General features: G+C 45.5%; 1 protein-coding gene across 1 annotated transcript in view; it reads right to left on the bottom strand.

Moving 5' to 3' along the window:
• Window positions 1–15,085: 15,085 nt before the first annotated feature.
• Window positions 15,086–16,079, bottom strand: part of NMBR (neuromedin B receptor) — a 423,166-nt gene continuing 422,172 nt past the window's right edge. Inside the window, exon 3 of the mRNA XM_069234302.1 lies at window positions 15,086–15,899. Within this exon, the coding sequence (XP_069090403.1) occupies window positions 15,498–15,899 (402 nt within the window). The 3' untranslated portion in view covers window positions 15,086–15,497. The remainder of the gene's footprint in view (window positions 15,900–16,079) is intronic.

The raw sequence follows: 16,079 nt of genomic DNA, 5'->3' as shown, positions 1-16,079 counted from the left end.
AATTTTGAGGTTTGCAAAGGATTCTGGGTAACAGAACCTGGTCCGAGCCCCGCAAGTCACCCCATCTTGGATTCCCCTAGGTCTCTAGTTTTCAGAAATGCACAGGTTTGGTAGGTTTCCCTAGGTGCCGGCTGAGCTAGAGGCCAAAATCTACAGGTAGGCACTTCGCAAAAAACACCTCTGTTTTCTTCAAAAAATTTGTATGTGTCCACTTTCCGCTTTGGGGCGTTTCCTGCCGCGGGCGCTAGGCCTACCCACACAAGTGAGGTATCATTTTTATCGGGAGACTTGGGGGAACGCTGGATGGAAGGAAATTTGTGGCTCCTCTCAGATTCCAGAACTTTCTGCCACAGAAATGTGAGGAACAACCAAATTTTGAGGTTTGCAAAGGATTCTGGGTAACAGAACCTGGTCCGAGCCCCGCAAGTCACCCCATCTTGGATTCCCCTGGGTCTCTAGTTTTCAGAAATGCACAGGTTTGGTAGGTTTCCCTAGGTGCCGGCTGAGCTAGAGGCCAAAATCTACAGGTAGGCGCTTCGCAAAAAACACCTCTGTTTTCTTCCAAAAATTTGGATGTGTCCACGTTGCGCTTTGGGGCATATCCTGTCGCGGGCGCTAGGCCTACCCACACAAGTGAGGTATCATTTTTATCGGGAGACTTGGAGGAACGCTGGGTGGAAGGAAATTTGTGGCTCCTCTCAGATTGCAGAACTTTCTGCCACAGAAATGTGAGGAACATGTGTTTTTTTAGCCAAATTTTGAGGTTTGCAAAGGATTCTGGGTAACAGAACCTGGTCCGAGCCCCGCAAGTCACCCCATCTGGGATTCCCCTAGGTCTCTAGTTTTCAGAAATGCACAGGTTTGGTAGGTTTCCCTAGGTGCCGGCTGAGCTAGAGGCCAAAATCTACAGGTAGGCACTTCGCAAAAAACACCTCTGTTTTCTTTCAAAAATTTGGATGTGTCCACGTTGCGCTTTGGGGCGTTTCCTGTCGCGGGCGCTAGGCCTACCCACACAAGTGAGGTATCATTTTTATCGGGAGACTTGGGGGAACGCTGGATGGAAGGAAATTTGTGGCTCCTCTCAGATTCCAGAACTTTCTGCCACAGAAATGTGAGGAACATGTGTTTTTTTAGCCAAATTTTGAGGTTTGCAAGGATTCTGGGTATCAGAACCTGGTCCGAGCCCCGCAAGTCACCCCTCCTTGGATTCCCCTAGGTCTCTAGTTTTTAGAAATGCACAGGTTTGGTAGGTTTCCCTAGGTGCCGGCTGAGCTAGAGGCCAAAATCTACAGGTAGGCACTTCGCAAAAAACACCTCTGTTTTCTTTCAAAAAATTGGATGTGTCCACGTTGCACTTTGGGGCGTTTCCTGTCGCGGGCGCTAGGCCTACCCACACAAGTGAGGTATCATTTTTATCGGGAGACTTGGGGGAACATAGATTAGCAAAACAAGTGTTATTGCCCCTTGTCTTTCTCTACATTTTTTCCTTCCAAATATAGGAGAGTGTGTAAAAAAGACATCTATTTGAGAAATGTCCTGTAATTCACGTTAGTATGGTCACCCCGGAATTCAGAGATGTGCAAATAACCACTGCTCCTCAACACCTTATCTTGTGCCCTTTTTGGAAATACAAAGGTTTTCTTGATAGCAATTTTTTACTCTTTATATTTCAGCAAATGAATTGCTGTATACCCAGTATAGAATGAAAACGTACTGCAGGGTGCAGCTCATTTATTGGCTCTGGGTTCCTTGGGTTCTTGATGAACCTACAAGCCCTATATTTCCACGCAACCAGAGGAGTCCAGCAGACGTAACGGTATATTGCTTTCGATAATCTGACATTGCAGGGAAAAGTTACAGAGTAAAACGTAGAGAAACATTTATGTTTTTTTCACCTCAATTTCAATATTTTTCTTTTTCAGTTGTTATTTTCTGGAGGAAACCCTTGTAGGATCTACACAAATGACCCCTTGCTGAATTCAGAATTTTGTCTACTTTTCAGAAATGTTTAGGTTTCTGGGATCCAGCATTGGTTTCATGCCCATTTCTGTCACTGACTGGAAGGAGGCTGAAAGCACAAAAAAATTGCAAAAATGGGGTATGTCCCAGTAAAATGCCAAAATTGTGTTGAAAAATTGGGTTTTCTGATTCAAGTCTGCCTGTTCCTGAAAGCTGAGAAGCTGCTGAGTTTAGCACCACAAACCCTTTGTTGATGCCATTTTCAGGGGAAAAACCACAAGCCTTCTTCTGCAGCCACTTTTTCCAATTTTTTTGAAAAAAACGAAAATGTCCCTGTATTTTGGCCAATTTCTTGGCCTCCTTCAGGGGAACCCACAAAGTCTGGGTACCTCTAGAATCCCTAGGATGTTGGAAAAAAAGGACGCAAATTTGGCTTGGTTAGCTTATGTGGACAAAAAGTTATGAGGGCCTAAGCGCGAACTGCCCCAAATAGGCAAAAAAAGGCCTGGCACAGGAGGGGGAAAAGGCCTGGCAGCGAAGGGGTTAAGCTAAGATATCACCTTATAGAAAGGTAATAAATTACAGTGGTGGAAAAAACCTTTACTGCATGTAAGAAATCCCATGTTATGAAATGGTACGTACATGGCAAACAAAATGTTTACAAGAGAGTACCATCAAATTAGATATTGATACTGTTTGGATGAGCAAAGGCTTGATAGAAAAGTGTACAGAGCTCTTGAGGCAAGTATAAAAGACGCCAGGCTGCATGAGATAGGAGGCTTCTGGGATCTTTTATTCCCTGTCTGATCGAGCTGATGGCAGATGGTGAGGTAGGAGGTGAGCCAATGCAGGAGTAGAACAGGGAAGCCTATTCTTGTTTCCAGGGTGTGGATCTGTTTGAAACTCATTCGTGTTGAAGACTGCAGAAGAAAAACAGGTTTGATATGAGTCAATATTACCACTGGCCCTCAGTTTCAGTCGTTTGTTGCTGACAGAGTCTGTTGTGTGACAGCTGACACAAACACATGCGGCTTGATTTCATCCTGTCAGGGCTAAATCAACAGGATTAATACACTTGGGTGTTTTGTCATAGAAAAGGAGATGTAGGCTTGGGTTGGGGCTACTAAATATGTTATGGGTCAGCTGATTGTACCCAACATCAATTATTGTCAAAATGCATGCGTTGTAAAAGAAGAGAAGATTAACGCTCTGTTATATGTAGGTTCTTAGAACTACTGTGGGTGTGGGAGGAATGTTGAATGAGAGGCTCGAGCATGGGGTGGAATGTAGGAAGGAGGCTCGAGCATAGGGTGGAATGCGAGACAGACCGGATGGTTGCGGGAGGAGACGGAGGTCGGGATGCTTTCTCTATGGATGAACTTACAACCTGCACAATAAACACGAGGATTATTACTTAACTGCCTTCGGCGTTCATTCATCAGCTCTTCCCTTCATTCCAACATGCTCATTGCAATACTGTGTATCTCTCTCCCAACAATTCTACTCTCACTTCGCCTAGGCACGTTTTCTCTAATTTCTGAAATATCTTAATGCAAAAGTGAATAATTTGCTCCATTTTTTGATCAGGAAGTTGAAATACTGTGCTTTCTTTGCCTCAACTATATGATTAACTACACTAACTGCAACTGGCAATATGAAACCCAGAGATGTCAGTATCAATTTTAAAGGAGGTTCTCATATTTATTTATTTATTTATTTATTTAATGCGTTTTTATATAGCGCGGACTTTTACCCGAAGGTGTCAGAGCGCTTCACAATAGGCAAAGTAAAGATACAAGAGGAGACAAATTACAAGTGAGCCTGTTACAAAAACAAGCGTTAAATTACAAGAGGCAATCGTGATAATTGTGCACGTATCAAGAGCAAAAAATAAATGAGGTAGCAAACGATACGTTATGAGAGGAAAAAGTGACGTGTGCAGGATACAAGAGAAAATAAAGTACGAATAGAGGTAAAAAAGTTGCAATCAATGGTAGACACTCAAAACACTAAAACAATAGTTACGTTACATGAGGCAGTGGTGGCCGTTGTGCATGTATCAAAAGCAAACAAGATATAAGAGGTAGCAAATGATACGTTGAAAAGGAAAGGTGCCGTGTGCATGTTACAAACGAGTACAAGATACAGGTAGAGGTAAAATACTGCACTAAATGGCAGACACTCAAAACACAAAAACACCCTGGGAAGGCACTTCTATAGGCATGGAGAACAGAATATCCTATAATGGAAGGACTTCCTTCTGAAAACAGAGGGCTTGAATTAACTTAGGAGGTGTCTTTGAAGGAGGAGAGCTTTGAGGTCAGTTTTGAAGGCCTGGGAAGAGGTGGTGGTCCGAAGCTGAGGCGGAAGTGAGTTCCAGATTCTCACCGCGTTGCCTGAAAAGGATTGGGCCATCAATCTTTCCTTCTTGAAAATGGGAGGTTCAAGCAATAACTTTTCTGCATTACGTGAAGGTCTGGAGCCCCCAGAGAGTTTCAGTTTATTCACCAGGTAGCGAGGGGAAGAGGAGTGCAAGGCTTTGTGGGTGATACATGCAGTTTTGTAGATCGATCTTGCCTCTATGGGAAGCCAACGGAGGGTGGATAAAATGGGTGTGATGTGGTCGCTTCTTTTGGCCCCATATATGAAACGCGCTGCTGAATGGAGAATAGACTTCAGGGGGAAAAGGTGGGATTTGGGAAGGCCAGTAAGAAGAGAGTTGCAGTAGTCCAATCTGGAGAGAACCAGCGCTTGGACCAGGGTTTTAAGGTCGTACTCCGGGAAGAAGCGACGAATCCCCCAAAGAAGGCGCAGTTGGTGTCGAGCAGACTTTGCTATGGAGTTAATGTGGGAGAGTAGATTAAGTTTTTTGTCGAGAATGACACCCAGGGATTTTGCGCTCTCGACAATGATGGGCTTATTGTTCATTAGATTGATCTGATCCATCCATGTTTGCACTGGGGGATGAGAAAGGGAGGAGGAAAGGAGGAGGAATTCTGTTTTGGAGGGATTCAGGATCAGTTGATGAGTTACCATCCAGTTTTGAATGGAGTCGAGGGTAGAGCTAAGGAAGGAGAGATCGTGATTGGAGGCCACCTTAAGGTAAATCTGAGTGTCATCCGCATATAGATGATAGTGGATCCCGGATTTACTCAGCAGATTTCCCAACGGTTCTAAATAGAGATTGAACAGTGTGGGTGCAAGTATGGAGCCTTGAGGAACACCTTGACTGACTGCTACAGGAGCTGAAAGACTGTTAGCTATTTTGACCATTTGGGATCTATCAGAGAGGAAGGAGGCAAACCATTTGAGCACAGTGCCCTCCATGCCCATTCTCTGTTGAAGGGTGTTAAGGAGAGTGTTGTGATTGACAGTGTCAAAGGCTGCAGAGAGGTCAAGAAGAATTAGAAGACAAGACTCCCCTGAATCGAGTATCCGCAGCGCGTCGTCAATCACTAGCAGCAGGGCTGTTTCAGTGCTGCGGTTTTGAATGAAGCCAGACTGGAAATTGTCAAGAAGATCATTTTCCTTGATATGGCGAGAGAGTTGTTTCGCTACACATTTTTCTGTGATTTTCGCAAGAAAGGGTAGGTTAGTGATGGGACGGTAGTTGTTGAGGTCGTTCGCATCAGCAGTGGGTTTTTTTAGCAGAGGGGTGACCTGCCCAGTTTTGAAGGACACAGGAAGGGAGCCTTGACTGAGTGAGAGGTTGACCAGAGTGGTCCAGTAGGAAAGAGAATTAGTATAGAAGTCAATGGCAATGGCACTGGGGATGGGGTCAAGAGAATGGTTAGAGGGCTTTGTATCGAGGATGCATTTAAGGAGAGCATCGTCAGAGATGGGGTCAAAGTTTTGCCAAATGGTTAAGGATTTGCACTCCTCTGTGGGGGTAGGATGAATGACCTGATCTACAAGTGATTTTACCTTTTCGTCAAAGAATATAGCGAATTCCGCTGCTTTCTTTGTGGAATCTTCCAAATTGGAGGTTGGGGGAGAGCTGTTAGGGTTCTTGATGAGGTCGAATAGTTTTTTGGGTCTATTTTTGGCTGAGTCAAGGAGGGATTTGTAGTGCGACGCTTTTCCAAGGAAGATGAGATTGTGGTACTTGGATCTTGCTGAACGAAGCGTGGCCAAATTTTCAGTGGAGGGTGCTTGTCTCCATTGTTTCTCAAGGGCTCTTATGAGCTTCCTTTCTTCATAGAGGGATTTGTTGAACCAAGGTGCTGAGGGAGTGGGCCTTTTCTTTTTGCTTTGGAGAGGAGCGACATTATTGATTTCGACTGCAAGGACTGTGAGGCATTGGGAGGTGAGTTCGTTGACCTCTAGGTCCGGGTCTAGCCTTGGAAGTGATAGCAAGGCAGAATTACAGAGGGTACTGAGGTCAATATTTTTAGTGTCACGGAACCAGGAAGTAGCCCTCTTAGGCTGGCCCAGAGTTATAGAGTGTGATAGGTGAAGAGAGAATGGGATGAGGAGGTGGTCCGACCAGTCTACATGAATAGGGGTAGCGATAGTCAGCAAGCCTGCTTTAGAAATGACAAGGTCTAGGATTGAGCCTTTAGAGTGTGTTGTTTCTGTGCAGTGTTGGATAAGATCGTTTGCAGAGAGGAAGGTGGCCAGCAAATTCGCATTTGTGTCTTGAGGCGAGCCCCAGTGGACATTGAAGTCACCCACGAAGATCTGATTGTCACTTTGCGTGAATTGGTCGCTGATACAGTCCGTGAGTTCCTCCATAAACGAAGGGCTGCTACCAGGCGGGTGGTAAATAGCATGGAATCTGAGAGGTGAGCGGTGGTGCAATTGAAGCTCAAGTGATAGGCATTCAAAAGTGTGGCAGGAGCTGTTAGGAAGGGCCTTAAGTTGAAGGGAGTTTCTAAAGATGACCGCAACACCTCCCCCCACTTTGTCAATTCTGTCATTTCTAAGTATAGAATAGCCTGTGGGTACAAGGAGATCAAACATAGAGTGAGAGGAATCGTTGAACCAGGTCTCTGTGAGGAAGATCATGTCAATATTGTGCTGGTTGATGGTATCGGAGATTTCAAGTTTGTGTTTTATTGCAGATCTGCAGTTGTGGAGCAGACAGCGCAGCTCTGACGCAACTGTTTTGGTGACGGGGGCACTTGGGCTATGAGGGGTGATAGGGATATTGTGCTTATATGAGGGCGCTCGGGAGGATTTAGGTGGGCGAGTGGTTCTGACAGAGGAGATGGTCGGAATAGTGTAGATTACAGGGTTACTGGGAAGTGGAAGTGAAGGAAGGGTGGCGTTCGAGTGCTTGTGTGGATTTGCAGACGACTGGCTATGTTTAGCTATAGTGGGGTGTGGTGGTGAGGTGCATCTCGTGGAAGGGTGAGTGTTAGCCAAAGGAATTAAGGTGTGTGGAAAAGTCGAGATCTTGGAGCTTAAAACTAAAATGGTAGCTTCAAGTTGGGAGATGGCGGTGATTAGAGAGCCTAGCTTTTTTTCCAGAGAGAGTAAGGAAGAGCACGGCGTAATGGGTGGCTCGATGGAAACAGGAGGGGGTGCACTAGGCAGTGTACGGCAGGAAGAGGTGGGGGGACGGGAGGGGAGTAGGGGTATAGGGTTCAGAGGTGGGGAAAGGTTTAGGGTGAGAGCAGGAGTTGGTGCACCAGGGGTGAGAGGAGAGTTGTCATTGTTGGCGTTGCAAGAAGGATAGGAATTGAGGGCAGAACTAGGGGGCGATAGTAGAGGAGTGGGGCGGTGGGGCGATAGGAGAGGGGAGGAGTGTGAGGAGTCATAGGGATTAGGGAGGTATGAAAGGGAGGGGGAGGAGTTGGATAGAGTGGGATAGGTCCTGGCAGCTAAGTGAGGTGGCTGTGATGGAGCGGGAATCGGGCAGAATGGGGGGGATTGGGAGAAAGGGAAGTTGAAGAAAGGAAGTGATTCTGCTCGGTCCGAGGGAGGGAAGGGGTTACCAGGGGAGGAAAGGGGGTAGCACAGTAGTGCTGGAGGAGAGTGGGGAGGGAGAGGGATGGAATGTATTTGCGGGGAAATCGGGGTACATAGTGAGGGGAGGAGTGGGCGGAAAAGAAGAGCGGAGGAGGGAACAAGGGGAGCGTAGGGAACATAGACAGGGGGAGAGGGCTGGAGGAGAGGGGGTCTAAGGAGGGGGGTGGCTGGAAGTGATAGGGGGGAGGAGATGAGAATGGAGTGCCGGGACGGTGCGGAATGGACGAGGAGCGTGTTAGCTCGAGGTAAGGCTGAAGTGAAGAGGGGAGGGGCAAACTGTGAGGGGGGAAGAATGCGAGGGGAGGTCCGAGGGGAGAGAAGAGGGTCGACCTGTGCCTCCCCAGGGTGTAGCCTGTTGGAGAGTGGGGGGGTCAGGGGAGGAGAAAGGGAGTAATTGGTGGAGCTAGATGGAGAGTCAAGGGATAGCCCGGTAGCAGGGGAGGGGAGTAGGGAAGGGAAGAGGCGGTCAAAGAGAGAGAGACAAGTGTCTTTGGCTTGGATCATAACAGTACCGTTGTTATAGAGTGAGATAGTGAGGGAGCCGTTAAAACACGCAGAGGGGGAAATTTTTAGCCGTTTCCCATGGGGGATAGAGGAGGAGGAGGTGACGTTAAAGGAATTGTAAAAGCTGGTAGACCAAGAGGGTATGTCGTGCGTGAAAAAAATTAGATCATTTTTGAGCCCCCCATATCGACCATTGTAAAACTGATCGACAAAAAGGGAATCAGGGAAATATTCAATGGTGTTATGCTTGAAACGTTTTGTTGCAGCTTTAGACAGGTTAGAAGGGTAGATGATTTTGTAGCAATTAATTCCAGACTTAATTCGAGCGGTGGCCATGTTGGGAAATTGTGGAGGAGGAGGGTGGTGGGGAAAAGGGAAGGGTGTTACTAGGACGGTGGTGGTGAGGAGAAGTATGAGGGCAAGAAGGGGGCACGTAATCCAGACATCGGGTGAAGGAACCTGAGTTATTGTGGAGACAGGAAAGTGAGGCAATTAGGGATAGGTTGTTACTTCAGAACAGGGCTAATTCAACAAGATGGGATAGGAGATGAAGTGGTGTAAGAGGAAAATCACTGTACTTATCATCCTGAGATATAAACCACATAAAGCACAGCATCACAATAGGTATCAAAGACAATGTACGCCCCAAATCTCAACAGTCTAATATTAGATACTTATCTCCTAAGTATCGGCATCATTATGGGCAAAAAGCACAGGGTGGAACATAATTTCACTAGCATGACCCAAAGTATGCCAGAACCTCAAAATCATAAAACACAATTTAGGGGTAGCCAGAACAGGGTCTGAAAATCAAACTACCAGAAATACATTTCCTAGCACCACAAATACATAATGGGGCCTGGTGCCCTACAAACCACCAGGAACCCCTAGTCAGCTGGCCAACCCAAAGGGGCTCAAATGCCCTGTGTCCAGAATGTTGGGGCTGCTGCCAATACAGCGAAAGACCAGCGTGCGTGCTTGCGCAAACCTAAACGTTGCAACTGGCACTAAGTGCTGCACAGCTGTGAAGAAATGGTGCAAGGAGTGCATCTCACTCCTACCTCAGACAGAACTACCTCCCAATGACCTAAGAGTCTAGAGGACTGTACTGCACGGTGTTGGCCCGTTTTACCCATTTTGCGGTGATGTGCATGTGCCAAATGAAGGTGGTTTCCCTACAGATCGTTGTAGTTTGCTCGAGTGATGGGGCAAGGTGTGGAGTTACTCTCAGAGCCCACAATCCATAGTTGGGGTCAGAAAGAAACTGGGTGGATCGCTTTTACTCTTGCTTTGGTCTTGAAACCCCCCTCTTAGTGTAGAGACTTGGAAATAGTCCCTGCTGGGATCTGGTTCAATTCAACTCGCCAGGTGATTCCCCGGACCAGGGGTGTTTCCATTATATTCCCAGAGGCTCTCACCTTAATGCTGCGTTTGTACAATCTTGTCTTCAGGTGCCTCCAGTGGTGCTCTGTCGGACCTCCGAGTAGGGGTCTCTAGAGTTAGTTTTCCAGGGTCCCCAAGTCAAGGGGCCTCGCCAGTTTTGTTCCTTGACCCCGATCAGGTCACCGGTGTTCCGCTTTCCTTCTCTCCGCAGGGTGTCAGAGGCAAGCACGGCTCAGCTCAGCGGAGTGGGGCCAGCCGCTTCGGGTCCTCCCTGGGGACTCGTCTATTTTACGGGCTCCGTAGTCCCCGGGATGGCGCAGTCGTCACAGAAGACGGGGTACGTCCTTATCCAAGATGGCGCAGTCGTCACAGAAGACGGGGTACGTCCTTATCCAAGATGGCGCAGTCCTCACAGAAGACGGGGTACGTCCTTATCCAAGATGGCACAGTCCTCACAGAAGACGGAGTACGTCCTTTTCCAAGATGGCGCAGACTTCACTGCGTATCACCCCTCAAGCAGGCTGCCTTCATCTGCGCCCCCACCTCCACACAAACGGGGGGGGGTCCACAAACAGGGGACTCACTCTGCAGCCTTTTGCAGCTCACTCTCTCTCCACTGACCTCGTCGTTGGGCCCGCTGGTCCCCTCGTGTTCCCTGCTGCAATCTATCCAGTCGCTGTGGGGGAGGCTCACACAGAGCAACGCTCGCTCCTTTCCTCTCTTCTAGGGGGGGATTGGCACCCCCTCGCTCCCTCTCCCCACTCCGTCTGTGCCGCACTAGGGGGCGCGCCGCCTCTGTAGTAGCGGTCCCCCGATCTCGCGGCTCTGTGCCGGGCGTGCCGCGCGGTCGCGGCCACCCGCTCGTCCCCGCCCGCCGGGACTCACACCCGCGGCGCGGCGATTGCGGCAGACCCGAGGCCCCAGGTAGGCACTGGGTGCCCAGACAGTCCCCCGTCTCCTCCGCTCCCCACTCGGCGTCCCGGGGGGGGCGCCCTCAGGTTTTTTTTGTAGTAGGCACGGGCCGGAGCTCGAAAGCTAAGCTCCCGTCCCGGCCGCCATCTTACACCCTGGGGCCAGTTCCATGAACTCGCAATGCCGGACGAAGAAAAGAGGGCGAAATAGCGCTTTCGAGATAGGCTCGAGGCGCCTCCATGGTGCTGAGGAACTGCGTGTATCTCAGCGAGCGTCGCCTCCAACACGGCCAGGCAGGAGCGGCCGCGAGCGGCCACTCATACTGAATGGATTGGAAATGTAGCCAACGTGAAGGCCACAAACCACTTCACGGACTAGATTCCTGTAAATATTTCTAAAAACAGACTTGAGCTGCCAGCTTGTACCATACTGGATCAATCTGGTTCGTATATCTCTAGCTCAAGGTGTATTACTTGAGTGTCTTAAAACTGGGGCAGGTCACTTTCTCCTCTGCTAAAGAAATCCTTGGCTGATGCTGAAGATCTCAATAACTTTAAATTTGTTTCAAGAATTTCCTTCCTTGCAAAAGTCAGTCAAAGGAGTGCAGCTAAAAAACTGAAACAAAATTTGTATATGACATCGATTCTTTAAAACATTTCTAGTCTGGTTTTACACTGGGTGATTGGACGCAGACAGCAGTGCTCCAGTTTGTTATTGACGTATTAAGTATTTTTGACATTGGAATGAATATTTGCATAATCGCCTGGATTTACCTGCTGCCTTCAATGTGATCACTAATTTCACTTTCATTAGCCTTCACTTATTTTTAAATATGGATAACAGCAGAAAGTGGACTCGTTTTGAGTGGTTTTAAATACTGCCAGTCATGACTGTCAGGGCAAAAGCTTTGAAGATTGACAGAAAAAGTGCTAATTTAAAGAAATGTTAGTAATGAGGCTTAAACATCAGTAGATATACAAAAGGTTGATATTAAACGTTTCATAGTTTCGTATAGGTGTACTGATTTATCATTTGTAGGTCTTCGTGTCAAAGAAACCTATCAGACATTCAAATATGAATGCACATTTATTGGTTAAAGAAATCTGGAAATATACTGTCTTTTTTTTCTTTTTTACAAACCCTAAAATAAAAAGTGGCAACGGCAGATAAAATTAGCAAAACATATATGGAAAAAGACATACAGACATGTAAAAAAACTACCATAAAACTGGGAGCCCTAGATATGACTAAACTACAGTCACGTATTATGTACCAGGAGAAAAAAAAGCACAGTCCTTGTTTAAAATATGCAACAAGTTCATGAGCTGGTAATTAACATTAATAAATTACCAATACAATTAGCTTTGAAGGTTCTGCTGTCTACTGTCTGGATTAACTCAGGTTGAGCGACATGTGCATATAGTAACCCATCAGATTTATCTGGAAGTCAAATTATTGTTTTTGATCATTTTCCACCTACATTGATGAACTATTGATACTGTTAATGATTGTAACCATCCTTGAAATTATGGATTTTCACCAAACCAGTAGAGAACGACGTTTGTGCTATAAGTGGGCACTTTATAAGGAGTATATTGTGTATTAGGAATAGGGAATACTGACCTTCATTCAACTCTACCATTACACTGGTGTAAATGTGGGAGTTACTCATTGACGGTTTATATGTTCAGTGAGAGGTTGATGTTCTTTATTGTGTCCCGAAAGGCAGGGTAAATGTGTAGTTTAAGCTGATTCTATGTCAGTTTCAGGACTGACATATAAAGTTAGGGTCTTACTATGTTGATGCATGTTTAGACAAAACGATAAAAAGTGGGATTCATTGCATGTAAATCACATAGTTGCATATATTCCTAACAATTAAAGAATAAGATTTTTTTCCCTTATTATTAAATCTAAATAAAGAATTTAGTAGAGTGCAGTGGTTAAACCATACTTGAACTTTGTGACAATTGACCTTTGTGTAGAGGCTTATGGAATTTAGATGCATGTGAAGGCATACAACATACAAAAAGTCATTTAACGTTTGTATGTTTGGGATGACAATTTAAAACAAAAACCTCAAACATCACATCTATTTCAAGTAGACTGGTTTCAGGGGTATAGCATAAGGGGTATATTTGGGGTTTTACGCCCCCTTATAAATGTATTTTCTTATACATGGTTGGGTACAGATGCTTCCCGTCGGATATGCTAGGATAACTGTTGGATTTCACCAGGGTTTTTACATATACACATAGAAAAACGCACACGCTCCCTCCCTCTCTGACCTCGAAAGTGTTGTTTATTTTACAAAGTGTTTTCTTTCACTTAGTACCCCTACCCATCCGCACTCATCTCCCTTTCTACTGCCCATTATGCCCCTTTCATGCACCTGCTTGTACTACAATGCATTTTAACATCATATCCCAGCATGATTTTTGGAAAATCTGACGCTCACGCCCCCACCCCAAGACCTGTCGGGTCTTACACATACTGTTTATTATATTACACCACTTCATAAAACCTACTTCTGTCTTGCGTTCCCAGTAAAACATAAAATATGGGCCCAGATATGCTAAACTTGTGAGCGGGCTTTCCAGTGATACAAAGGTGTGGTGCGTGTCTCAAAGCAGCTAAAACAACAAAAGTTGATGTAAGCACAGCATTGAAACAGCATAGGGTAAAATACATTATAATACACACAGAGGGTGGCGTAAGAGGGTAGGTACAGCAAAAACACCCTCAGGGTTCCATATAAAGCCAGATCAACTAAAATCATGCACTGGCCTGTGCGTAGTATCTCAGCGCCAAGGGCAAACGCGCCTGCACATTGAACAAAAGTCTAAATATTATGTCATTTCCACGCATAACACTTGCTGTATCCATAAACTCACACATATTATGATTTAGAGAGTTGTCTGCACACACAGGAGATGTGTACAGAACGGGTTGCCTCAACTACAAAAGTCCCACAATACACCGCCTACTTGCATTTGTGCTGTGGTACACCACTATGGGCCAGATGTACGATTACACTGCATGCAAAAAGCAGTTGCAATTTGTGACCAGTCTTTTTGAGACCAGTGCTGAATTTTACTAACTAACCTAGGTACTTATATGTTGGTTCATAAAATTAATAATATGAGTGAGCTGCAGTCTGACCTACCCCATTAACATTCACAAGGAATGTCACAGTTTGAAACTGACTCCAGATGGACAAAATCACAGGGATGTTGGCCTGCAAGGGAGAGCAGACCTCTATATCGTGACTGATTTTTAATAAACTACTTTTTTAAAGCAGCCTTTTTTTCTTTACAGGAAATGAAGCTGCTTTAAAAAAATATATCAGTTTTTAAAGTTGCACTAAGAGTTGGAAGTGAGTCTTTAGACCCCTGCCTAATGCCCCTGAATTTTTTACAAAAAAAATCACAAAGGGGAAGTGGTGCAAGGGGAGTCCCTGACCCTTTGCACAAGATTTACCTCCCTAACTTGGAAGTCTGTAACTTTTCAATTGTTTTCCACCTGATCTAGAGTCGTAGACCATTGATATGTTAGATACAAATACGGTATTTGAAAGGGATATTCACAACATGCCATTTCTAAATACCAACTCAATGCCCAGTTGCAATCCCATTTTAGGAGTCAGTATAGGTTTACCAACTCCTGAAATGGAACTGTTACACATGAAAAACATTTGTTTGCAGTTGCAAACTCAGATGCAGAGTGCTTGTGACTGTAAAAATGGCTTGTAGATCTGGTCCCAAATTGTGTTGTTCACTGTGTAACCAAGACCTCAAAGTAGTTATCCTATAAAAACTCTGACCCACGTTATTTTAAAAAGCAAGAGCTGTAATGGCATCTTTCACTTCAGTTGCAAACATCTGAATTCACTCTAAATATTTGTACTCAAATCACGATTTAAGAAATGTACAGTTTACAGCACATTCTCTCTTACTTCACATTACATTTATATAAATCGAAAATTAGATTCTTATATTAATTTTGTCATTTTATATTGCTTCTACCATGCCAACACATAGAGATATCTTTCAGTCTGCTCTGCAGGGAGCTTTGTCACCCAGCTCTTTGTGTTGCATAAAACAGCATGTGTTATCAGAGGCAGCTATGAAAGTAACTGAATGTTACTGAGGAGCAGGAGTGGATCTGTGGCATCAAAGAAGACATGGAAACGCACAAATTGATTTTAGAAAAATGATGGACATAATGGAGAGACTCATTCTCACCCATCTTATCTTAGTGTGGTGCCTTCACAGCTCCCTCATGGTTTCCCCGCCGCGTGGCAAAGATCCTGTCAACATTTCTGAGAGATGAAGATTAAGCAGCCATACCTTAGTGTTGACCACATTGTGTATTTTATATATACAGACAGAAGACATTTACAAAACAACGATGCCTAAAACACAATACGGACTTTAGCAATAAAAGAAGTGACTTAACTGTCAGATAAATATTTTGAGATGGCATATCACCTTAGATCTTGTTTCAAAAATGAATTTTGTGAGCATGACAGAACTTACACTGAAAGACCATGCATGTAAATCACCAAGTTGGAAGGTCTGGAGCATATTTACCACGAAAAGCCATTGCTCCAACTCCCCGGAGTGATAATGCATCTGCTTGCTGTGAAAATATAAACCGTTCCCCTTAACACTGCCCTTTATGATTACTTCAAACATTTTTCCTACAAAGTGACACCACAGTTAAGAGTCCAAAGTCATTTTAGACCATGCAGGTTTGAGATGAGTTCACAGGGACGCCTCCTGCCTCAGGCTGTGCCCGTTCAGCAGTGTGGTGCTGGTCACAGTGTTCCGCGCATTGCTCTTGATGGAAGTCACTCGAATGGCGGAGGAGCTGAGGAGGTAGCTGGTGGAGCGCTCGCGGCGTCTCTTGCGTCGGCAGCACAGCTGGCTGTTGAAATGTCTCCTGAAGCTCTCACTGAGCAGGTAGAGGGCAAAGGGGTTGACGCAGGAGTTGCAGAAGCTCATGACCCGGGCCACGAGGGTCATGATCAGGTGCTCCAGTGATGGGTCGATCTCGCTGTAGTTAAAGGAGCGGTACATGTAGAGCACATGGTTGGGGAACCAGCAGACAGCAAAGCAGCCCACGAAGACCAACACTATTTTAGCCAAACGCTTTCGAGTTTCCATCTAAAACACAAAATGAAGAATAATTAACTCTTGCCATGTTCTCACCGTTTCCTTATCCTAAACTTAGCTCTGTATCCAGCCCTAGATTTAAAAGGATCCAAACAATAACACTTTACCTTTTATTTCTCAACTCAACTCTTATTTGTTCAGCGTTACAAATGCAAGCCACATACTAAATCA

This window comes from Pleurodeles waltl, chromosome 5, assembly GCF_031143425.1.
Source record: "Pleurodeles waltl isolate 20211129_DDA chromosome 5, aPleWal1.hap1.20221129, whole genome shotgun sequence".
NCBI lineage: Eukaryota > Metazoa > Chordata > Amphibia > Caudata > Salamandridae > Pleurodeles > Pleurodeles waltl.
This window is presented reverse-complemented; position numbering and strand designations above follow the sequence as displayed.